General features: G+C 42.4%; 3 protein-coding genes and 1 pseudogene across 3 annotated transcripts in view; all 4 read right to left on the bottom strand.

Annotated features, from left to right (window-relative positions):
• The window catches only part of LOC130123594 (epidermal growth factor receptor substrate 15-like 1), a 34217-nt gene extending 33420 nt beyond the window's left edge, over positions 1–797 (bottom strand). Inside the window, exons 1-3 of the mRNA XM_056292813.1 lie at positions 762–797; positions 293–334; positions 39–128 (exon numbers count right to left, since the gene is read on the bottom strand). Coding sequence (XP_056148788.1) covers positions 39–128; positions 293–334; positions 762–788 — 159 coding nt within the window. The 5' untranslated portion in view covers positions 789–797. The remainder of the gene's footprint in view (positions 1–38; positions 129–292; positions 335–761) is intronic.
• A 772-nt stretch (positions 798–1569) lies between these two features.
• calr3b (calreticulin 3b) lies at positions 1570–7117 on the bottom strand. The gene is made up of 9 exons (XM_056292700.1): positions 6950–7117; positions 6414–6515; positions 5865–6068; positions 5048–5142; positions 4707–4916; positions 3305–3418; positions 3044–3187; positions 2859–2951; positions 1570–2679 (listed from the first exon to the last, which is right to left on the bottom strand). Exons 1-9 carry the CDS (start codon positions 7035–7037, stop codon positions 2464–2466), a joined length of 1266 nt encoding a protein of 421 aa, XP_056148675.1. The 5' UTR covers positions 7038–7117; the 3' UTR covers positions 1570–2463.
• On the bottom strand, positions 2681–2776 carry LOC130124588 (U2 spliceosomal RNA; annotated as a pseudogene).
• A 6051-nt stretch (positions 7118–13168) lies between the features above and the next one.
• Positions 13169–23465, bottom strand: LOC130124187 (retinal homeobox protein Rx2-like). The gene is made up of 4 exons (XM_056293639.1): positions 23183–23465; positions 19809–19823; positions 14489–14745; positions 13169–13606 (listed from the first exon to the last, which is right to left on the bottom strand). Exons 1-4 carry the CDS (start codon positions 23463–23465, stop codon positions 13169–13171), a joined length of 993 nt encoding a protein of 330 aa, XP_056149614.1.
• Between the last annotated feature and the right edge of the window lie 867 nt (positions 23466–24332).

A 24332-nucleotide genomic window follows, 5' to 3' on the forward strand; every position in this document is an offset into this window, starting at 1 on the left:
ACGTACATATATATACACGATCTGCATGCGAGTCTCACCTTTCCTAGTGTACTGTCTGAGAGCCCTGACTTCTTGAGGAACAGAGCTGCATCCCCAGCCGATATTCTCCCTGTGTTTCCAGGATCCACCTATTAAAAGTGGGTGACATCCACTACATTACAGTGCACAGTGAAGGGATGATGCGTTGGAAAAGATATAGCGGCTGTGCAGCAGCTCCTCACTTGGTTCAGTGGGGCCAAAGCTCGAAACAAAAAAATTGAAGGGACTAACACACAGTAGCAGTTGTTGTTACCTGTCTGTAATAATTCTCATAAGATGGGTTTCCACTCGATAACTGCAGAGACAGGACAGAAGAATAACGCTGAGGAAGTGACACTCAGTTCAACAATTAGTCACAAGAAAAAACAACTTTCAAGCTTGATAACACATCATCACTGTAAGTCAGCTAATGACAGCTTGGTGGCAGCCGGGCGGCGGTTAAGACAGGTTAGCTGGTGTTTTTAATGAACACGGGTTATTATGTATTACAAATTCAACTTGCGGCTTACATAAACGCAACTAGCTAGAGCAGTTCTCGTCACTTCGCTAACCAAGTTAACTAGTTGACTAGTTAACAACTTCCCTTATACCGCGATGACACAACCCCTCGCACCATAAAATGAGAGTAACACGACGAGAGCCGGTGTTATATTTTAACCGTCGTTAGTTTTCGGAAATAAACACGGATTCAAGGCTTTTGCCGAGGTACTGGAAGTTGTTACCTGACTGAGAGTCATGAGCGCCGCCATGTTTCCTGCTGTCGCGGGGACGCGCACGGACACCCTTGAGCGGGGACGCGCAACGGGGGTACCCGTGATGTCAAAACGCCGCAGCGCCCGAAGCCATGTCCGGTGTAATGGATGGCTTGACGCTTGAACTATACTATCCGAGTCAAATAACTATTGGTGGCGGGAATGCTATAAACCATTGTTTTTAAATTACATTAATAGTTGAGACACGGGAAATAATACTCATGTTTTCTAATAAAAGATTTTGTCGTCAAAGCGTGGCAAGTTTCAGAGAGAATACTGATTAAACTCCGTCATTTCCATGTGGAGGCTTGCCTGATATCAGACAACTCGTTGCGCTCTGCTTTCATCATCATCATCATCATCCATCTTCTTCCATCAGAATCATTCAACTCGGTGGGGTGGGTGGATTCAAAGGTCTAGACCCAGGCAAGGCTTTTGCACTTCACTTTAAATCATCACTAAAATGGATCATTTGTAGCCCCTGTGTAGACTACAGGTGACTCTATTTTGTAGACCTTATAGTGCATCAGTCAGCTAAAAACGTGTGCAGTTACACCAAGTGTGTATACCTTTACCAGCCCCCTCCCCAAAATCGTTTCTAGTGGGAGAGCTCTTCAGCTTAATCCTCTTCATACATTCCAGTTCTGACACCCTAAATTGAGTGTAATTCCCGAGCTTGATTTACTGTTTAATGCAATTGGGTTGTTTCCAAGTAATAAGTTTCAACTAAGTGATTATGTTACTGCCTGAACGAGATCCTAAAAGACAGGAAAAAAAGAACGTTTATAAACCGTTTTAATAAAAACTTTGGTATCAATAACATTCTGTCCAATAGAAATGACTGATTCCAAGTGACGTGCCAGAGAAGGACCTGATGGTAGTTTAAAGGATGGAATGTAGGCCTCTCTCTCCCACATGCACACACATTACTGAAGAAAAATATACAGGTTGTTGATTTGCAGTTTTAAGTAGAAAAAAAACATGTCTCATTATGCACCTCAACGGGAATTTGTTTATGCCAAAATTCGTTGCAACATTCAAATAAGTATCATTTTAACATTTAAGGCAAGGACTAGCCAATATGAAAAATCACAGAATGCAAGGGAAGGGAAATGATATAGAGATCAGTGCCAAAGATGTAATGCAAATAATTCACAACAATATTGCATTATGAATCGCTAAATCTGGTTCTTTCCACAGTAAATACAGATGTCATGAGAAAAGGTTCCTACCCTGATTTTAGTATTCAGTGGTTAACTGTGAAACTACTTGATATCATAAACGGCCAAGGTAGGTTATAGATTGACTATTAACCTTCTGAAAGTCTGCAAGATAAAGTTGGGTGGCTTTGAACCAAGAACACAATAGATGCCAATGGCTCCATATTAAATTGTCATATCAAAATATATCTATAGAGAGCCTGACAGATGGGATTAGATGCACAGAATGTGTAAAACATTGAAGTCTACTGAAAAATTCTGGGAAAACATACGCAACCAATTTCAAAAACTTATTCTAAGTCTATCAACACCAATTTAACCCCATCAGGAAGTTTGTCACCCGAGTCGGGCCATGTCCTGCTCTCAGGGAATGGATGCATAGCAGCCACAATTCTCCCTGGAAAATTACAGAGTGTCTCCAAAAAGGTGGACAAAACTCTACCCAGGCCTCCTTATAGCTCGTCTTTATTTTTAACTTCCTCTTCATCAATTTCTGGAAGGCTGTCCTCGTCAGGCTCTCCATCCTCCTCCCCATCTTCATCACCAAAATCTTCATCTTCATCTTCATCCTCACCATCATCTGCCTTTGTATCTTGTTCTTTGTTTTTCTCTTCATCCTCCTTTCGTTTCTGGTCATCCTGCTCCTGTTTCATTTTCTTCTCTGGTTCCTGTGAGTAGAAAGTTCCATGTTAAATATCAGGCACATCTTCAGACTGACAAGAACAGGTACTACACTTGATCCAAGCCAAAAGGCAGAGAAGCAATAAATATCAGGCACATCTTATTAATTTTTGTATCTCAGAGACAATACCCTCATATTACAAGCATCAACAAAATTTTAGCATACCTTTGTGACACCCCAGGTCTCCTTGGCAAAGTCTTCAGCTTCCTCTACGTCGTCTGCGATCAGGAAGTTGTCAAAGATAGTGCCTGATTTCACCTGTGCAGATTTAAAACAGAATTAACTTTTATATACACTCGGCTTTACTGCTATTAGAAAAGGTCGCAAGAATACCCCCCTCTGTTTCTTACCTGCCACAGATCCAGGCCCAAAACACCAATGCTGTCAAACTTGTAAATGGTTGAATCAGGACTGTAGTCGGGATTGTCAATCTCAGGGTGGACCCATGACCCTTTATAGTTTGGGTTGTCAATCTGTTTGGGTTTCCACTCTCCCTATGAAACGATAGTTGGCAAAGTGAAAAACAATATGGTTACAAACATAAAATGACTAATTCAATGTTGCGCACAGTTAGCATAGCACACAGATTGAAAGCCACTCTAATAGCACACCTTGTACTCAGGGTTGGGGATCATGGGTGGCTCCCATTCTCCATCCATATCCTCATCCCAGTCATCAGGTTTCTTGGCATCTGGGTCTGGAATGTTCTCAGGTTTGTCCCAGTCCTACAAGATTCATTGGAAGAATAGTTTTAAGAATGGGACTTGTTACCTCAAAGTTATCTGTCTGAAAATGTTTTATCCAACCAAATCCAAAGAACGAGTGAATGATTAACAGTTTCTTCTCACACAACAACTGCCTCTAAAATATCCATAAGCATGGCATTCAACTTCTCCAGCACTGCTACTTGATGGCAAATAGACCAGTTGTATCAGCGAGCCCTCAAGCTCAGATAAGAGGAACTATATTAATGTGAAGCAAAGAGGTGCTGAAAATGAGCACATATGCCTGCATGCTCAACAAATCTAATATTTGAAATACAAATAAATCATTATTCTTAGTCTGTATTACATTAATGGTCCATAATTCAGCTGCCCGTATCATTACCAAAACTCCTTCCATAGATCATATCACTCCTGTTCTTCAGCAACTCCATTGGCTCCCTGTTAAACACCGTATTGACTTCAAGATCCTGCTTCTCACCTTTAAGGCCCTTAATAACCTAGTTCCTTCATAGCCAACACACCCTACCGCACTCTCGGATCCTCTTCTGCTCTCCAACTCACTACACAGTCGGCTCACTTCACCACCATGGGGTCTAGAGCCTCTCAGTCATTCTGCCCCCTGCCTATGGAACTCTCTCCCACAAGACATTCACAACATTGACTCTCTTTAAACCTTCAAATCCCATCTCAAAACATACCTTTTCAAACTGGCATATTCAGTCTGATCCACACTTCATTGAGTTTTGTGCAGATGATGATTTTATACTTATCTGTTGTATTAACTTTTTATTGTCTATCCTGCTTTGTTTTGATCTTATTTTGAATAAAATTATTATTATTGCATTAAAATGATCTTATCTTGAATTAAAACTGAATTGAATTATACTGTCTGATACAGTGCTGTTTGTTTTTTTACTGTGTTCTGTAAGGTGTCCTTGAGTGCTCTGAAAGGCACCCACAAATAAAATGTATTATTAAAATAAGGAGGCAACACCATCATCCATGTAGTGGTTCCCAACTCAAGTTTGCAGGAGCCCGATTACTGCTGGTTTTCTGTTCCATCATGTAGATGAATATATGTACCTGTTATATCAGGTTTGAAAACTACCTGATCAGATTGCTACATACTACCTTGTAAAATACAAAACCATCAATATTTAGGGTTTTGGGGACTTCAATTGGGAGCCAGTGATCTAAAGCAAAGCTGAAGGAACTACAGTTTACAGGATCTGGTTATTAACTACAACAGTTCAATAATTAGTGGAAATGTGCTACCAAGCTAACCAACCTCAGGCTTAGTGTCATCAGCATCATCAATCTTGGCACGATCATCCCAGTCTTCGGGCTTCTTGGCTTCGGGGTCTTTGATTTTCTTAGGAGGCAAAAGGTCCCAGTCTTCCTCTAGGCTACCCGATTCTACCTTCTCATTGTCGATTTTCACCTCATAGGTCTGATCAGATTTCAGTATCAGCGTGTACAGGTGAGTCAGCTCATCATCCTAAGGAAAGAAATCTTTATTTAGACTGAGCCATTTGTGTCGGGTGTGTTTTATTCATTCTTCAGCCGCTTCTCCGTGGTCGGGTCACGATGGCAGCAAGCTAAGTTTTATTCTAAGAAAAAAATATTTACCTTGCACTTAATCTCCTTCTTGATGAGATGGTTCTTGCCCTTGTAGTTAAAGATGACATGAACCTTCTTGGTGCTGTAGCCACAGATATCGGGGCCTGTGCAAGATAAAAATTATTTTACAATGCGCTGTTCTGTTTAACCAAGACCAGCGTTTGACTTAAATGTTCAGGATCCACTTCTATCAGCGCAACACAATGACGCGGCCCCCTTTACACCTGAAATGAACAAGTTTCATAACTAGATTCTAACTACAGCTGATTTGGCTAGATTATAACATTAAATGTATTTCAGATTTCTATTCGCCCAACTGATCACTGAACAGAAATCCCTTTCATTATGCTCCATGTCCTTTACAACTGACCAATAACACAAAGTTTTTTCCAGAAATATACACACTATTCCATGCAACAATGATGTATGCGCACTGCATTTACACCATGTTTCTCACCAAATATGCCAATAATCCCTAGGTATGAATATGTGTGGGTGCATGTCAGCCCTGTGTGATGGCCTTGCGGCCTGTCCAGGGTGTCTCCCTGCCTGCAGCCCAATGAGTGCTGGGATAGGCTCCAGCATTCCCGCAACCCTGAGAGCAGGATAAGCGGTTCAGATAATGGATGGATGGATGCCAATAATGTTGCAACTGTCTCTGACCCCCTTAAGAAATGGTTTGTGTGATCAGGTTTTGTTTTGAGTGCTTTTACATGTGGACGAATTTGATTTATGGCATTACAGTCTAATCACCAGGATAAATCTTAAAAAAGTGCAAAGATGGTAATTTACGGCAGTTATTCAACAATGATACTTAGTGATTTACCAAACATAATGTAGTACTGAGATTCTCCATGCATGTCAGCCTGGTCCAGGTCGGAGGGGAAGATCTTGACGTAGCCGCCACCACAGTCAATCTTTTGCTCGTGCTTAACTGTAAACTGCACAACCAAAGTTTTTCCTTCGTTGCTGAAGGGCTCAAATCTAGCCGATGTAGCATAGAAACGAGCATCTTGGCTTGTTTGAAGACCTGCAAATACAATTATGTAAGAAATGCATATATAATGTAGGAAAAAAAATGTTCCAGCAGTGGTTCTTCGGCTATCAGGGCTGGAATTACTTTACTTAAGGGACACTAAAACAACTGATTTATAAATGAACTACTTGAGGCCAACAGCCCACACTTTCCTCTGATGGAGGCCTATGTAGACAGCCTACGTACCTTTATGACTTGCCTCAATAAAAGCAGATATTTAATTGCAATGTATTTGGTCGTCTGCTTTTAATCAAATATGATGAATGTAACATGTTTTATAACCATCGTCTATATGGAGAAGCTATGTTAGAGAGTCTGGGGGGGGGGGGGGGGAATTACCTTTGTCTTTCTCAGCATCTCCATAGAAGTTGCCAGCCGTTAGTTTCCACGGTCCATAGTCAGACTTGTGTTTAGAGTCTGCCCAGCGGGTTCTCCATTCATCTTAAGAGGAAAAAGATTGATTAGCTAATTGGCAATAGTATCAAAACCCATTCCTCACCAATGTCAACATTTGGACTTGATTTAATCCAATTTCAGTAGCACTGTGGCTTGGCAAACGTCAAAACACCACGTCAAACATTAATGACTGGAGGCAACTGAGCTGTCAGTGACCTAGCATGCTTCTGTAGCCTCGACTCGAGCAAGCGAGCAATTAACGCTACACAAACGAGCTAGCGAAGCCACACAATCAAGCACTATCAATATAATCAACCACTTATTTAGCCAAAACCAAACACCTGCATTTAAAACTCACCCTGTGACCACTTTGAGTGAATTTAGGCAGGAGGGCGGATAAGTCAGCCTAGCTTGCAATGAATTAACGGCATGTGCGCTTCTTCATAATACATAAGGACCGACTCCTGCGCCAAACTTACCTCCATCGAGAAACTGTTCCTGGAAGTACACCGTCGCCCGGACGCAGTACGCCGTAAGGACTACCGTGAATATGCCGAAGGTCTGCATGTTGTCCCCCACCTGAGCACCGTTTTCCACCGTTTACGAACGACCTCACTTGACCAGTACCGTCGCCCAGGAGGAAGAGAAGGGGGGGATTACGGACTTGCTCCAGCGAACAGATGTCTGACGCTCATTGGACGAGAAAGCGGCGCGCATTAACCAATGACGGTCCACCACGAAACAACTGTCGTCTGCGGCAACTGATCCCAAATCAGCGGATATGTCGCTCCACGTTTTACCACCTCGGGTCCGGCAGAGGGAGACAAAGGACAAATAATCCTCACGTGAGCGGCACCTGACGACACGACCGGGACGTTGTGTGCCCAAGTTATGCGCGTTGTGTGTCCGCTGCGCGAGTTTTGCGTGTTTGTGTAAGTGTGCAAATAAGTTGTGTGTGTGTGTGTGTGTGTGTGTGTGTGTGTGTGTGTGTGTGTGTGTGTGTGTGCGCGCGCGTGCACGAGCCCGCTCACCTATGCTCATGTGCGAGTGCGAGTGCGTGTGCTGAAATGGGCGTCTGCGTTGAGTCAGTGAGGGGTCAGGTTCAGGGGGAGTTTCCGTCTGACTGACACGTCCTTTTTCTCCAAGTGAACATTGGGGGAAAAGACAAGCAACTGGCGCCAGCCATCAAACAACCCCCACCCCCTGACTGATCCCCAATTATGTCAAGAGGGGAAAATGGTGTCCCTTTGAAACGCGTTCTTAATCAAACCCAATTACTTCCGCTCCCTTACCTTATTATTTCCACCGTGGACCACGTCCTGCTAGTCAGCCTGTTAACTGGAGCCTCGGCCCCAGCTAAGGTCACGCTTGGCCAAGCAAAATAGCAGATAATAATGTGTGTAATTAATTACTAGTTCCGATGTTTCTCTTCTAAATCCTGTGTGTTGTCCACCGCTACTGCCAAATTCCTCCTGACACAGGTGTGTGGGAGCGAAAAGTTACTTTGGGTTAACTTTATGATGATCATAAACAATGCTCAAGCGAGAGGCTACACATTTCAGCGGGTACCGTGTCCCATATGCACCCTTACCACTGAGTGTCCTGTTAATGCCGAAGAACACAGGCATCTGTATATAAATGCGTAGTCTCTGCTGCTCCTTTTCACCTCCTTCCTCCTCTCTTGCCAAGACCGACTGATCTGGATCCTGTGGTGCTTTACACTGGGGGAAAGAAATAATCTTGACGAAGCCTTGTATCTGTGGTAATATAAATGATTTTGATGACAAGGAACAGATCCAGGGAAGGTTATATGCCCCACTTTCAAACAGGTTTTTTTTCTGAATCAAAGCTGCTACAAGTGCAGTCCTATGCTATTAGCCACCTAGAGACATTTTATTTTGAAAATATAACTAGAAATGAGGATTCTTGGGGAGAAGGTGAGGCCAGGGCGACCAGAATACAAAGATGAGTCTATTTCCATACATTAAGGCTTTAACGCCTTGATATCTAGCCTAAACAGATATGTTTGCAGATTGAGCTAGTCTTTGTGCATGTCTGCCTGTTCTGCACTGGACAAGTCCTCTAAACAATCCCTCCTATGAACAGGACAATTATGTAGTAGTTATGAAACAGGCATGTAAAAAAAGAAGAAGAAAGAAGGCGTAATTGTGCAAGGTGGCATCTTTTTCTTCTTTTTTTAAAGTGGAATGCATTTCCTAAGTTTTCATTTACATTTGCACACATGAAGGAGTTTGACTTGTTGAGTCCCTTACATAGGTCACATTAAATGCAGTGCAGGATCATCAAATGTGAAGTTTATGTGTAAAAGAAAGTATAGTCTAAAAATATAAAAAAATTAAAATATAATAAATACCATGAATAAATAAAAAATATAAAAATATAGAGCGCTATATAAAAGTAATGATGATGATGATGATGATTATTATTGTTGTTGTTATTATAGTCAGTAATAACAAGAAATAAATTGATAATATATTAGGAAAAAGGGAGTTTGGAAGAGTGCCATCTGACAACAGCAGGCCGTAGTTCAGATCAACCACAGTATCATATACAGGCAAGTGACATAGATGGCAAAAGCTGTCGCAGGTTTTCTTCCAGCCCTCCATCTGCCTCCACTGATTATGATATTCCATGATCAACTTACATAGCCTGTGATAAGCTTAATAGAGAGGTGGGGGGAAACTATTAACTTATCAAATTATCAAACTTAAGAAGCAAAGAAAAAAAGAGACATATTTCCAGACCAGTGTGTTTTAGGGTTATTTCAGTCTAATAGCAAAATAATATAAATGAATATAATACAAATAAATATTAAGATCGTTCATCTTAAAATGGCGAATAGGCTTTATTTATAGACGAGAAGAAATCAGAGCTAAACTTGGTGGCTTTGTGTCATCGCTCCACTGTGTCCTTGCACATGATTGATACGTATAATATTCAGGTCCATCTACACACATCTTCGGATGCGAAAATAAATTGGAGCAGCCAGGCCACACATAGGGCAATTAAGTGCATCAACCCCGGTGACCCCTGCAACCTTGCAGTCGGGGCCTCCTCACACCCCTGGTGAGGCCTGATGGAGTGGAGCCTCATCTGCCTAACGGCCTGGCAAGGCTCCACAGGCCTGCAGGAACACAACAGGTCTCCCCCAGACCAGCACCCTCTGTCACAGCTTACATTGGCCTATTGTACATCAGCTCTCATTAATGGCATTAAGTCATGTTGGTGGCTCGTTAATGCATGTGAACAAAAAAAAAAGAAAAGAAAAGGAAATACTGCCAAGAGCCACAGTCAGTGTTTCTACTGTACTCTTTATTACGGTTTTTTTGCACATGGAACATGAAGGACAAAGTCTAGAGACATGTAGCGATTAACGATTGCTCGAATGGAAAACTGCATAAAAAATAATGACACACGATGAACAACTCAAACATTATCACATTTATAAATGTGTCCTCGAGTCAAAAAGAAAAAAAAATGCTCCTTTTTCAGTTTCTTTGGCTTCTTTTTCTTTCTCCGCTGTCACAAACAGGGATTGCAATAAGAAAACTAAAACAATGAAATCTACGAAAACAATAGGACGTGACCCATTTCCAAAGTCCATATCGTAGAGATGACATCCTGAATCAATGCAGATATGCACTGATGCTGCTTTTCGTAGCCCGCTGTGACACCCAGGGAAAATGGCCCGTTGTCAAAATCCCTGTTTAGGTAAATTTGCTCAACTCGCGTGTCTAAATGTGTACCCTATGTACTCCAAAATTCCCTTTAGTTAACCGTAAAGGGGAATAATCCATCCTAAACTAACAAGATGTTGTTCTTTACAAACAAGGTAACCGGGGTCAAATGTTTTGCAGGTCCCTGTCTAAAATCCCCGAAACACGTGTGTTAAAATATGCATTAGTTTCGCACAAACTGTCCTCGAGCTTCATGAAACAGACGCATGTATTTCGTATGAGGGGTCTGTTATCATCGGGTGCTCCGTCTCATGTCTGTTAAAAGTGTGATCTTGGAAGAAGAGCGCGTGTTTCATGCTTTGACGCCTGTGTGTCTTTTGACCATTTTCTTCCAAGAACCACGGATAAAAAGATAGAAGCTGTTGAACAAACCAACACCGCTGCACAGCACCAGCGTAGCAAAGTGACATACAGACACACACACACACACACACACACACAATCTGACAATGACCTCATAACACCAAGTACCGACAGTGCAAATAACCCCCCATCAAAGTTGCAGTGATTGTTGCATACCAACGTGGGGATCGCCAGTTCAAATCCCCATGTTACCTCCGGCTTGGTCGGACGTCCCTACAGACACAACTGGCCGTGTCTGCGGATGGGAAGCCGGATGTGGGTATATGTGTCCTGGTCACTGCACTAACGCCTCCTCTGGTCGGTCGGGGCACCTGTTCGGGGGGGGGGGGGGTAGCATGATCCTCCCATGCGTTATGTCCCTTTGGCAAAACTCCTCACTGTCAGGTGAAAAGAAGCGGCTGGTGACTCCACATGTATCGGAGGAGACACGTGGTAGTCTGCAGCCCTCCCCGGATCAGCAGAGGGGGTGGAGCAGCGACCGGGACGGCTCGGAAGAGTGGGGTAACTGGCCAAGTACATCCATCCATTATCCGAACCGCTTATCCTGCTCTCAGGATCGAGGGGATGCTGGGGCCTGTCCGGTGGGGAGACATCCTGGACAGGCCGCCAGGCCATCACACACACACACACACACACACACACACACACACACACACACACACACACACACACACACACACACACACACACACACACACACAAAATTTAGTATGGCTGTCGCAGGTTTTCTTCCAGCCCTCCATCTGCCTCCACTGATTATGATATTCCATGATCAACTTACATAGCCTGTGATAAGCTTAATAGAGAGGTGGGGGGAAACTATTAACTTATCAAATTATCAAACTTAAGAAGCAAAGAAAAAAAGAGACATATTTCCAGACCAGTGTGTTTTAGGGTTATTTCAGTCTAATAGCAAAATAATATATTTAGTATGGCCGATTCACCTGACCTACATGTCTTTGGACTGTGGGAGGAAACCGGAGCACCCGGAGGAAACCCACGCAGACACGGGGAGAACATGCAAACTCTACACAGAGGACGACCCGGGACAACCCCAAAGCTTGGACTACCCCGGGGCTCGAACCCAGAACCTTCTTGCTGTGAGGCGACTGCGCTAACCACTGCGCCACCGTGCCGCCCTGGCCAAGTACAATTGGGGGGGGTAAAAAAAAAGTTGCTGTGATTGTGTATCTACAGTAACCATCGCTAATTCTTAGAAGTAGGAGACATTGCCAGCATCCATTAACTCTCTCACAGTAAATCCACCCGACTCAAGTCAGCAGCTAGTCACCAACTCAGGGAAGGGCACCCTTCCCTCATGGGGACTCATGAGAGTTGCTACAGTGCAGAAGCAACATCACGTGCCATGCAGCATCTAAGCATCGGGAACAATCTTAATGGGCCTTGTAGGTGTTATGGCGGGGGCACAGTTTGTTAGGGTCTTAAATAGGGTTTTCGAGGCATCTAGGGTCACTCTATCTATTGTTAAGAACCTAAGGTTAATCACTTTAAAACCAGTAATTAGGTGTTAAGAGGTATGCTTGTCAGCTCAAATTAGCTTCTGTGACAGACTGCGTTCGGTGACTTTCACAAACCTCCCCCATCAGGTCACAACCGGGACTCCGCGAAGAGATAGCTCCAACTGCCCGATACACGTTTGAGTTAAATATCTGGAATAATAACGATTAAAAACCAGATAGGTTTTGCATTTCTTTTAAAGGGGTGCCGGGTTTGCGTCTATGCATCCATTGGTGTAGTCCAGACCCGAGGAGCACGAGGACGGAGACGGCTCCTCTCTCCGCTGGGAAAAGCTCACTGATGTAGTTGCGAGGAGACATGAAGACATTTCCCAAGCCAGGAAAGGTGTCCATTATTCCCGTGACAGGGTAAGCAGGGAAAGCAAAGAAAGTCCGACGAGAAAGCCATGTCACCAGAGTCGTGAGGAAAGGAGAAACGTAAAGACTGAAAAATAAGCTTGTAACATGGTCTGAAGAACGACAGAATACCTTACGTACACCAACTTGTTGGATAAGTTTGTTCTCAACTAAAAAAAAAAAAAAAAAACCCAAAAATATTTTGTCAAAAGTGACCATATGGCTCTACTTCACTTCTTATGATTACAGAGGACATTGAATTCACTACATAAATTTCCCAATGTGCTGGTGAAGACATCTCCACAGAGGATCACCTCCACAGCAAAAAGCATCTATACGTGCAGCACGTCTGCCTGAACTGAAATACATGTATGGTAAGAAAGAAGGCCAAATATGACAGAGAGAAATATCCTTCATTTGTAATCCAAACACCTCAAACAGACTTTCAAAAGTCAACAATTTCCCCTCAGGTCTAATAAGGTCTTCAATCAAAGTTCATACAGTGAATAATAAAAAAAAATCACTGTTTATAGGAAGTTCATTTTGTGAGTTGCTTGTCATTGTCACTCCAAAAACATCTGACTTTCAAAGTCCTTCGGTGTCGGGTACCATTTTCATGGACGTGAAACCGCTGCCGGAACAGAGAACTTGTAAACATTTTATCGACGCAGCTTAAAAACCTTCCATGACTTCCCCCGTTCGATCACATATGTTGCCAGGTTTTATCCATAGACTGAATGTGCTCTTTAGCCTTCATCCTCAGTGCCGCGATGCTGGAGCTCCTCTCGTCCTCCATGGGGTACTTGTCATTAAAGCTGGGCGGGCACTGGTAGGGAGGCGGCGGCATAGACTGCATGCTCTGGACCATGCCGGGAGGAGTGTTGAGAAAGCTGTGGCTCGGATAGGCAGGCTGGAGGCCTTGCGGTGAACCCATGAAACCCGGGATGGTATGCATTGTTGTGGCACTGGAGATGGGCGAGGTGAGCCAGGGGTCCAGGGGCATCGGGTTGGGCATCGGCCCCACGCCCGAGGGCATTGGGGGACGGTTGAACGAGAGCATGGGGGAGTCGTGAAGTTTCATGGCGCTGGTGTCCATTTTCTCTTGGCGCCTCCACTTGGCCCTGCGGTTCTGGAACCAAACCTGGAGAGACGCCAGTGCATTGAGATATAAACAGACATACAGCGTGTATCATTACACACACACAGGGAGACACAACAGCGTTTAACAATGAATGTCATTCAAATGAACTCGTCCCCTAAATCACAGCAATAATCATAAGAAGTGTTTATGGCTTTGTTATCATCCAAGGTTTGTATCTGTTATAAAGCTGGTACAGGTGGTCTTGAAATAGGTCAAAAATACTACAAAATGGGGTGTCCAGGTCGTGTAGTGCTCTAGTCCATTGCCTACCGACACGGGGATCGCCGGTTCGAATCCCCGTGTTACCTCCGGCTTGGTCGGGCGTCCCTACAGACACAATTGGCCGTGTCTGCGGGTGGGAAGCCGCATATGGCTATATGTCCTGGTCGCTGCACTAGCGCCTACTCTGGTCGGTCGCTACGCCCCCCTGGTGAAACTCCTCACTGTCAGGTGAAAAGAAGCGGCTGACGACTCCACATGTATCAGAGGAGGCATGTGGTAGTCTGCAGCCCTCCCCGGATCGGCAGAGGGGGTGGAGCAGCGACCGGGACGACTCGGAAAACAGGGTAATTAATTGATCAAGTACAACTGGAGAGAAAACCGGGGGGAAATCCAAAAGACAAAAAAAAAATACTACAAAACATTTAAAAAAAATCTCTTGCAAAAAATATTTTTTACTCCATTTGCCAGCTCACAGCATACTCTATTTTGGGTCACTTTAATATGACCTGAGAATGGAATTGTACTCCATAGCAATTTACAGTGAGTACTGTTAGTTGGGAGCCTTGCTGCGGGGTGTTTTGAATGTGCATATAACTGATTTCGAAGTCTTTCTAAACATGAGCCCACTGTGCAGCTCTTTAGACACTGAGAAATCCATACCTGAACGCGAACCTCAGGCAGGTTGACCTTCATGGCGAGCTCCTCCCGGCTGTAGACGTCAGGATAGTGGGACTTCTCGAAGGCCCGCTCCAGCTCATGGAGCTGATATGTAGTGAAGGTGGTACGGTTCCTCCTGTGCTTCTTCTTAGGGTGATCGTCCTCTTTAGCGGGCTCTGGAGACCCCTCCTCATTGCTCACGTCCTTCTGGATGCTGCCCATCTCCGCATCACACTTATCCGTGGGGAAAAGGCCCGAATCTAAGATGAAGAAATGACCAAAAGGATTTACATAAGCGATGGATAATTCAAAGTATTGCACCTCGCAATGGTAAAGCATTTGTTCGGTTTTCTGTTTTGTCATGATAACATGGCAGCACATTGATCAAACATCTTACAAAATGACATGCTTTATTGATTATTTATCAGCTTCACAGGCATCACTAATATTCATAATTCCTTAAGTGATTAGTATTCCACTTTATTGTAGAGGATCAGAGTTAATATAGTATAATATAATATAGTATAATATAATAGTCGGACACTAAATTGACCGTACATGAGTGATGGTGTATTGGCTTCATGGTAATAATGGCTGCACACCTCGGCAGTATGCAGCATCTTTAGTATCCAATGAAGATTTAGGCATAGGTTAAAAAAAAATACTAACACTAGTAATTGCATTGAGGACAATAGGTTACCCTCAAATGACCAGCAGCTCTTTGAAAAGTATAGGGATGTCCTACGCCTAGCCAAGTCCCTGCACTAAGAATGGAGATGGATGCTTGCTATTTGAGTGTTAATGATAAGCTTAGAAGGATGCACTGAGCAAAAACAAGACAACAAAAACAATAAGGCAATGTGGAAAGATAAGCTTCTTGATGCCAAACAGAGTCTTTATGTTGAAGGTCAGAAAATGACAGTCTGCAGCGTTTTAAAAAAGTCAGATGTATTTAAATTAAGCTGTTATCAATCATGAAACAAAATTAAAATGTACCGAGAACGGTCCCTGTCCTTTTATTTGTGGTAAAATAAAGTATAGGACTAGCAAGGTACTTTAAGCTTTGTGGCGTGTTGTAGTTTGATTCGAGATGCACATATGTTTCAATATTTTGTAAAATTTGTCTAATAATCAAGAAGCTAATGCTGCTCCACCTTTTTCGCAGTAATAGCAGTCTGTCTTACATGGCTGTCACTATGTTTGCTCCCTTGTGTATCCCTGGAGAGGTGAATTTAGGGGGGGAAACTCCGGGGGGGGGGGGCAACAACATGTTGGTCTGTCCAAATGACATCACATCTTTCACTGAATTCTCCCCCTGCAGTAATCCCACCAGGACAGATGCTACCGGTTAAACCTGTGAGTCCCCGCCTCCTCTAAGCTAGCCAGAGACTTTACTTGGCTTCTCCAAAGCACAAGCCCAGATTGTCTTTTCTATGAAATAGACAGACGAAGTGCAAACAAACCATGTGTGTTGTGAACCAAAGCTCATTAATCATGCCAAATCGATTTAGGCAAGATGGTCATCAGATCACTGGCTCGGAATAATGATGCCAGGCAGCAAAAGCGGGGTCTTCATAGTAGCCATTGTAAAAATGGAAGAATTATTTGTAGCTATAAGGCCCCGGTCACACCCTCCTTGAGAAAAGGCAGCACAGAAGCTTTCTATAGCAACAAAGATTTGTCGATAGCTGGCATGGGAAATAAAATATATTCATATTAGAGTGGTTTTCAAAATCAGCGTTATCCCGTCTCAACCATGTTCATCTTGAATGTTTTGTGGCAACCTAAAGACTAAGCTTTAAATCATACTTGATACATTTTCCTGAAGATTTAAGTCTCTGCATCGGTCAGTGTTATATCTGAAGTAAGAACGGTGGCTATAACATCAACACTGGATTCCCTTTTCTGCATCTAAACCCAAAGCCATGCTGTATGAGCCCCAAGGCTAAGGTGCTAGCAGGTATGCAGGGTGTTGCGTCCCTCTAGCTACAACATATGCTGTTTTATGCTCGTAAAAAGTGTAGAAATATACATTTAAAACTGCTGACTGGTTGGAAAATTCACAGAACAGGAAAGGCCATGCCAACTGAGTTGTTTCCGTTCAGTACATTATGCTACTCTAACAAGAAATACTACTGGGGAAGATATAATTTAACTTGACCACAGAGAGAAACCACTGTTCTTTTATGACTATGTAGTATTAGTAGTATAATAATCATGCTTGAATTTCAAGTTTTGCTTTTTTTTAAAGGACAATACATACCCATGCCAGTATATTAGAGTATTTTGATTATAAGTTTGACATTTAAAACTTAATTTATATCACAGCCAGGTTTCACTGGGATACAACAGACATAATGTGACAAAACATCATGGTATAAACCAAATTTAACATCCCTGTTGTCAACCAAAGGTTGTTGAAGAAAATAGATAAGTAAGTATCTAGCTTGATAGTAAGCTACAAGCAAAGCTAATGTACTACTTAAGACTGTGGTAGGCAGTTTTTTTCTTTTTCTTTTCTTTTTTTTGTGTCACTCCATAATAACCTTTCAGCATATTGTAATTAGTGGTCTGAGAGAAAACTGGACTTCTGCACCCCCACTTGGCTCTGTATTCAGGCTTTCGGAAATCCAAACCCATTGAGAGAGAGGGTTCTGACATTCTCATAGACTTCTGCTGTAAACGGAGAATGCAGAAGTAACGTGTGTCATTGTGTGATGCATGTCGAAGAGTCCTTGAGCAAGACACTGAACCCCCAACTGATGATCAGCTTGGCACCTCGCAATGGCAGGCTTGTGAGACATACATTGTAAAGTGCTTTGAGTGGTCGGCAGACTAGAAAAGCGCTATATAATTGCAGTCTATTTACAGACAAATCGCTTTACCTATAGTTCCAAACACTGAATAGTTCCAGCATAAAAAAACAAACAAACATTCATTTTCAGTGTTTCCCAAGTACGCTAGCTGGGAAGTTTGTTTTTTTTTTTGTGGACATTTTGGCACATTAGCAGACCTCTCATGAATTTAGTCTATAGCGATATTTTATGTAGCCAGCTTTAGTTAATGTTTATCAAAAGATAATAGTTCATTTGCTAGCTACAATAACCGGATTCCAGTTGGCCTCCATTTACTTCAAATTAATTGTAGCTATTGGTGTTCGTTGGCATATGAAGTTTATCTTCGGTTATTCCCAGATAGCATCCGGATGTGGGCCACTTCAGGCAATGATGCGGCACTGATGGTCTTCTTCTGGCCCTGACTGTTATATATCAGGTTCACACAACACTGACTAAATGGATGTGAGGCTGAAGTGGCCCACATGTATAATAGCAAATATGGCCCAAATATGCCAAATCAAATGTGGGGCTTTTTTGGCAAAGATACGGTGCTCTTGGCAAAACGTAATCTGGATGTGACCCTGAAGTGGCCCGTGTGGTAAATGGTGAATATGGCCCAAATATCACAAAACAAATATGGGCCACCTCTGGCAAATATGTGGCACATGCAGCATCGCTATGGCTTGGTTCTGGCCCAGATCTGGCAAACAGGAGTGGACCGCCCAAGTGCCATCATTCCGGATGAAGTGTCGGGTGTGGGACGGGTCCGGGCCAAAGCAATTTTGCTATCTGGGTTAGATTTATTGTTATAGTTAGCACCACTTACTTTCGGCCGTATAAGCAGATCTTTTTTTTTTTTTTTTTTAGCTCCGGACCAGGACCAGTATTTTTAATGAAATAAGGCTGACGAAAGGCCTCCACGGGTGGGTTGACTTTGCCGAGCGGCTGGCCCCTGCCTGGTGCTGACAAAGGGGGGGGGAGTTTTAAAATAGGCCGACTATGGGGAGGGCAGACTAGCCAGACCCAGTGCTCAGCCGACCCTCCCCACTGGACTTTATGTTCTGAAAACAGAATACTTTATATTTCAACCACTATAATGATGTGTGTGTGTGTGTGTGTGTGTGTGTGTGTGTGTGTGTGTGTGTGTGTGTGTGTGTGTGTGTGTTAGGGCATTCACGACTGGACTGCTGCTCTTTAGTTGTCATCAACAACTCCCAAAAAGTCGATTAATCAAGGGAGATACATTATACATTTTTTCACACAATAAACAAGGATCAATTCTAGTCAAAAAGGTCAAAAAGGTCGCAAATAAAACTAGTGACGGGTTAACTACTTTGGCGGGACGAATCTGGGGATAGACGAAATAGCAGAGTCCTCGATTGGCTTTAAGACGCCGTCTACAAGTGATCTGCAATCTGATTGGACTAAACTCCCAGCACGCCTGTCTGAGCGGCAGCTAGTTTGACTGCGGCAACAACCTGGCGGCTTTCTCTCAGGTGCTACGGTTTAACTATATATTTGACCATGTTCTGGTGACTTTCAGCCGGATGTGTCCGTGGTTTTCGTGGTGAAGGCAGCTGTTGAAAAGCCTTTCCATCTTTTTGTCCTACAGTGTTGACTAGTTTTGATAGTTGACTATTCTGTGAGACCCCCTATGTGTACGTGTGTGTGTCCAGTCTGAGGTCACTACTAACAGGAGTGGAGGACCAGTGGAGGACCGTCACTCTCCCTGGACATATTATATGGTAAAGTCTTGCAGTTGGTTGCCTTGTATATTTTTTTACTATTGACCAAACTTCTTTGGGCTTAAATTAAATTTGCTGGCATGATTGATATTCACTTTGTGTGCATGTTTATGTGACTTTCTTAACATTAGGATGTGAGTAATTATGACCATAGAAGCACAAATAAAATATTAATGCACACATACTCTAAATTAATACATTTACAGTATGTATGCATTGATATTTTCCTAACTGTTCCCTACGTTATGAGAAAAGCCCCCCATTCCCTCCAAAATTAAATAGAAAAACTGATTAATGCTGTCTCTCTGCCACTCCCCAGAAATACTTGTACATATGTTGAATGTAAGTGTCGTCAACGAAGTAATTTCAATATGGGCTGATGAATAAAAGAACATCTGAGTGTAACAAGTGCCGTTTACTTCCAACAGGCTAAATTTAAAGTAAAACAATAGTCCTCAGTAGCTGTTAAAGTAGCATAGTGTTGTAGCCATCTCTAGTTCTGCTTTACGAAATTACCGCCTAGTGGTATAAAGTAGGTAATGTAACCGGTTATTTTCTTGCCCGGTGCGGGATTCGATATGTGATGTATTGCACCACAAGGCGACGTCACTAAAGGGTCATTACTATTATCTAAGGACTAACGTGTCTTATTAGTAGTTTACAGTCGTCACCCTCCCCGGAAGCACGCCCTCGCGCTTTGTTCTTCCCGCGCTCCGAAGAGACTTCTGAGGATCTGCACACTTCCGGATCCCACCGCTGCCACCAATGTAACCGAGGATTTGTAGATGTCGCCTATACTGTATGTATGAAACTATAAAATAACAAATACGGAGGTTCCACTTTCACACGAGGACCACTTTATTTTGATCCTTCCCCCAACCGAACTCCACAGCAACAACACTGCGTACAGCACTTCCGCTCTCTCTTCAGCCTTCAGAATAAGAGCTCAAGGCATATACTGTGGCAACAGCTTATAACAGGAACTTAAAATCACTAACAGGCAAGTCCAGAAAAATAGGTTACAGTAATATAAGTAAATGTAAATAATAATAAAGTAGCAGGCATATAAATAATGAAACACAGCAGTAGTCAATGGACATTATGCTTTGATATTTACTCAAAATTGCTGTAAATATAATCACTGTTCCTGTCTGTCCAGTGGAAAACCAAACAGGTTGACAGCACAGACTTGTTTGGAACTACATTTACATTAGCTGTTGTATATCTGCTTTATATATATATATATATATATTCTTTTCTACATTATCTTCATTATCTTTTTCTACATTATTTGTATATTCTGTATATATTGTTTGTTTGCTCATGTTGTTCTTGTATATTAACTATGTTGTATGTTTATTTATTTAAATCGGGCACTATTTTATTATCCTAGGATGCCTAACAACATAAAGCAAAGGGACTGCTGATGGAAACTAGCCTCTTAGCCAGCTCGGGAACATTTACATTTGTTTCAAATGCTGATTAATGTACATAATCCTTTCCAAAATAAACGTTTAAAACTATTGAGAGCTACTTGAGCCATCACGTGGTGGAGAGATCAAAGTGTCCTAGCTCTCTCTTTCAATGGATCTGAGAAAATCTGATGGGAGATTTAGCCAATCACGGGTCAGTTCAGAGAGAGGGTTGTTCCTATTGGCTGTTCTACAAATACAGATAGGCACGTACATGATCAATTCGCGTTCGCCCTGCCCCACTGGGCTGTGCTGTCCTACTCACCAGTTGCGTCATCGGTGTTTTATTTTCAAAAATTCAACAAGACCAACTCGAAATGTCTGCTTCACATGAACAATATTAGTGTATCTAAGCGATTCGCTGAAAATAATATTTTTTTATATGGACAGATTATCAACTATGATACAAGTTTCATGAGTCTCCCTTTGACATTTCCTGGTTGTATACGAGTGTAAGGGGCTGAAGAGCGATGCGGAGGTCATTTGGTGGGAGGGGCTTAGTGGAGTGATACGAAGCAGCAGAGAGAGAGAGAGAGTTGGAAGGCTTTTTATTGAAATGTTTAAAGTTGTCTACTGCAGCTTTAATCTTAAACCACAACATTCACTACCAAAGCCAACTCTGCCTTTTATATTAGCATTATCTTGCTATCAGTTTAGCCCTTTTTTTTACTGTTCTCTGCATATCTAAGGATGAGCTCCAATTTGGTGATCAAACACAGATCAAAAATGTATAGATATCATATTATGTAATAAAATGTTTTGTTGAATGCAATTGGTTGCCTTGTATATTTTGTACTATTGACGGGGACTGTCCATTGTTCTGATGGCCGATTATTCTGAAACCCCAATTGACCAAAAAATGTCCCACTGGACCGAAAGCCCACTTGTCCGACAGCCCGTTATCCCGAAAACAAAAATCCACTGCTCTGAAGGCCCGCTGTTCCGAAAATACATACTCTCCCTGGAGTTTTTTTTTGTTTTTTTTGCACTTAGTGTATTTTGACATGCAAACACAAAGATGCCGTTTACTATTCATTTGTGTGAATAGGAAATATCAACGTTCTTGTATTTATTTCTGGCCAGTTCAGAGCAGTGATTTGCAATGACACTTGACGCGTGTTACACTGAAATTTGTGATCCGTCACTTTATGTGACCACGCTTTTAAAACACACTATTTCATACAGGATACAGCAGTCAGGTCGATGTGTTTAAATTAAGGCACAGAGCAGCCGAAAGTAGTAATAGTAGTAGTAGTAGATTAGAAACTGTTAAAATTAGGGATTCTGTTGAAAACGGTTAATTTTTGAGGTGGGGTTTGTGTGGTTAAGACTTGAATTGGCATCTGGGGGGATGGCCTGGTCACATAATCTGACGCGTCACAGATTTTTGTGTAACATCAGCAGTCACTGAACTAACAACTCCAGGGAGAGTGTGTATTTCCGGAACAACGGGGCTTCGGAGCAATGGGCTTTTGTTTTTGGGCTAACAGGTTATCGAACAAATGGTCTTTCGGTCCAATGGGACATTTTTCGGACTATTGGGGTTTCAGAATAACGGGTCGTCAGAACATTGGCATGGCACCACTATTGACCAAACTTCTTTCTTGGCTTAAATTGAGCAGCTGCTAGCATGATTGATAGTCAAGCTGTGTGCATGTTTATGTGAATATCTTAACCTAAGATAACATTAGGATGTGAGTAATCAAACTGTAAATGAATACATTTACAGTATGTATGCATTAATATTTTTCCCAACTGTTCCCTACGTCATGAGAACAGTCCCCCCTTCCCTCCAAAATTAAACGGAAAAACTGTCTCTCTGCCACTCCCAGAAAGGCCATTTTATATATTGATCATAAGTGTCATCAATGTAGTAACTAATATGGGCTGATGAATAAAAGAACACCAGAGTGTAACAAGTGCCGTTTACTTCAACAGACTAAAATTAAAGTAAAACAATAGTCCTCAGTAGGTGGCATAGTAGCATAGTATCGTAACCATCTCTAGCTCTGCTTTACGATGTAACCGCCTAGTGGTATAAAGTAAGTAATATTTAAATAAATGTAAATAATAATATTTAAGTAACAGGCATATAAGTAATAGAACACAACAGTAATCAATGTATATTATCGGTGAATATTTGATGAAAAATGCTGTAAAAGCTGTCTACTGCAGCTTTAATCTTAAACCACAACATTCACTGCCAAAGCCAACACTGCCTTTTATGTTAGCGTTAGCTTGCTACCAGTTTAGCCCTTTTTTGGTTTTGGAGCTCAAACACAGATTTACATTATAATCATCATTTTACATGCCAACATCTATACATATCCAAATTTTCTGGGACATGGGAGACTTCAACTATGGCTCTCCTATAAAGAATGCTTCATCATTAAACAAAGTGCTGGTACTCTTTGTATTAGGAAATGTGTTACAAACTCAAAAAAAAATCAAATAAAGAGAAATGGTGGGTTGGCTAGAGTACTATTTTCCCCTTAGACTTTTTTTTTCCTTTGCATTCTGGCCAGTCAGACTATCCATATTCACCTGTTGCACAACGTGAGCCCAAACTGACTTCCTGAAGGCCGCAAAGACTCGAGACAGACAGGTGCTATATTATGTAAAGGCCTTCCTTGTGGGACTCACCATGGTAGGAAGAATGCTGGGTGCTGTCAGCCAGGCCTGGAAGGTGTCCATAGGGGTCGGTAGACAACTGCTTTTCAGGCTCCTCTGAGTTCCCTCCATTGGCTTTTTGGGCCTCATCATCTCCTACCGTATGGAGCAACGGGTCCTGGTCTTTACTGAATCCAAGTATGACATCAATGCTGTGGACCCTGCCTCCACCACTCGACCCCGCACCTTTCGCCATGTCATAGTTGTCTAGGCAACCATCGTCCACCATTCCCAAGGTATCCATTGACAAATGCATCCGAGTCCTTGGAGAAACTCTTTGTTGCAAGAAAAAAAAGAAGAAGACTGAATCAAGATGGGCAAGGTAGAGCAGCTGTCCTACAGAACTGCAAGGTCCTCTTCACATGCAATTGGACAGCTTTATGTGAGGCCTAATGAAAGGGCTGTATTCTTCCAGGATCACTTTAGTGTGGTTGAAAGTATTATTTCCATAAATTCTGTTTCCACAAAACACGAAGCAGAGAGAGAAAAAAAACTCCTGCTGTCTGCAACAAAGGAAGGTGTGAGAAAACAAAGTGAGAAAACAGATGCGTATTCTAATAATGATGATAATAATACTGTGACAGTGTATGAGGGAAATGTCTTTGTGCTTGCTCCTCCACCAGGAAGGGGAGAACACAGGATCAGCTACAGCACAGCGCCGCAGTGACTTGTAGGGAGTCAGTGCTTTGCTCAAGGGCACTTAAGCATGGCAGCTGTTTACTGACAGAGGTCCTGTGGTTAAGGCATAGTCTCTCTTACCTCTGGGGCACCATATTGCGCCCCCCCCCCATAATATTTTAAAACAATAACCATCACGCTTTGGTTTTATTCTATCTTTAAAGTCCATTATCATAACTAAGAGTTATAATTAGATCTAAGTGGTAACATAAAGATGAAGGACCAGTATTAGTATATTTGTTCCTTAATTTGTATGTTCCTTTTAATTGAGATAGTCCGTTAATGGATTGAGAATGCTTTATAATAGTTACGTGTTATTCTATCACAAAGAAAAACATTGACTTATTCCATTTTAGTCTTTTCCTATTGTGGCTTAGGCCATCCTAAATAGCATACATAGCGTCCATTATTCTATCTGCAAGTTGAAACATACTTTTGAAAGTTT

Source organism: Lampris incognitus, chromosome 14 (assembly GCF_029633865.1).
Source record: "Lampris incognitus isolate fLamInc1 chromosome 14, fLamInc1.hap2, whole genome shotgun sequence".
NCBI lineage: Eukaryota > Metazoa > Chordata > Actinopteri > Lampriformes > Lampridae > Lampris > Lampris incognitus.

Bases quoted from the DNA above. Each gene is read 5' to 3' on its own strand.
- calr3b (XM_056292700.1), bottom strand. From the start codon at position 7,037: ATGCAGACCTTCGGCATATTCACGGTAGTCCTTACGGCGTACTGCGTC. The intron at 3,188-3,304 runs GTGTGCTATTAG...ATCGTTTCATAG, and splicing joins TCCCCAACCCTGAGTACAAG to GGAGAGTGGAAACCCAAACA. The intron at 2,680-2,858 runs GTATGCTAAAAT...TTCTACTCACAG, and splicing joins AGACCTGGGGTGTCACAAAG to GAACCAGAGAAGAAAATGAA.
- LOC130124187 (XM_056293639.1), bottom strand. From the start codon at position 23,465: ATGCATTTGTCAATGGATACCTTGGGAATGGTGGACGATGGTTGCCTA. The intron at 13,607-14,488 runs GTATGGATTTCT...GCGTCTCTCCAG, and splicing joins TGCCTGAGGTTCGCGTTCAG to GTTTGGTTCCAGAACCGCAG.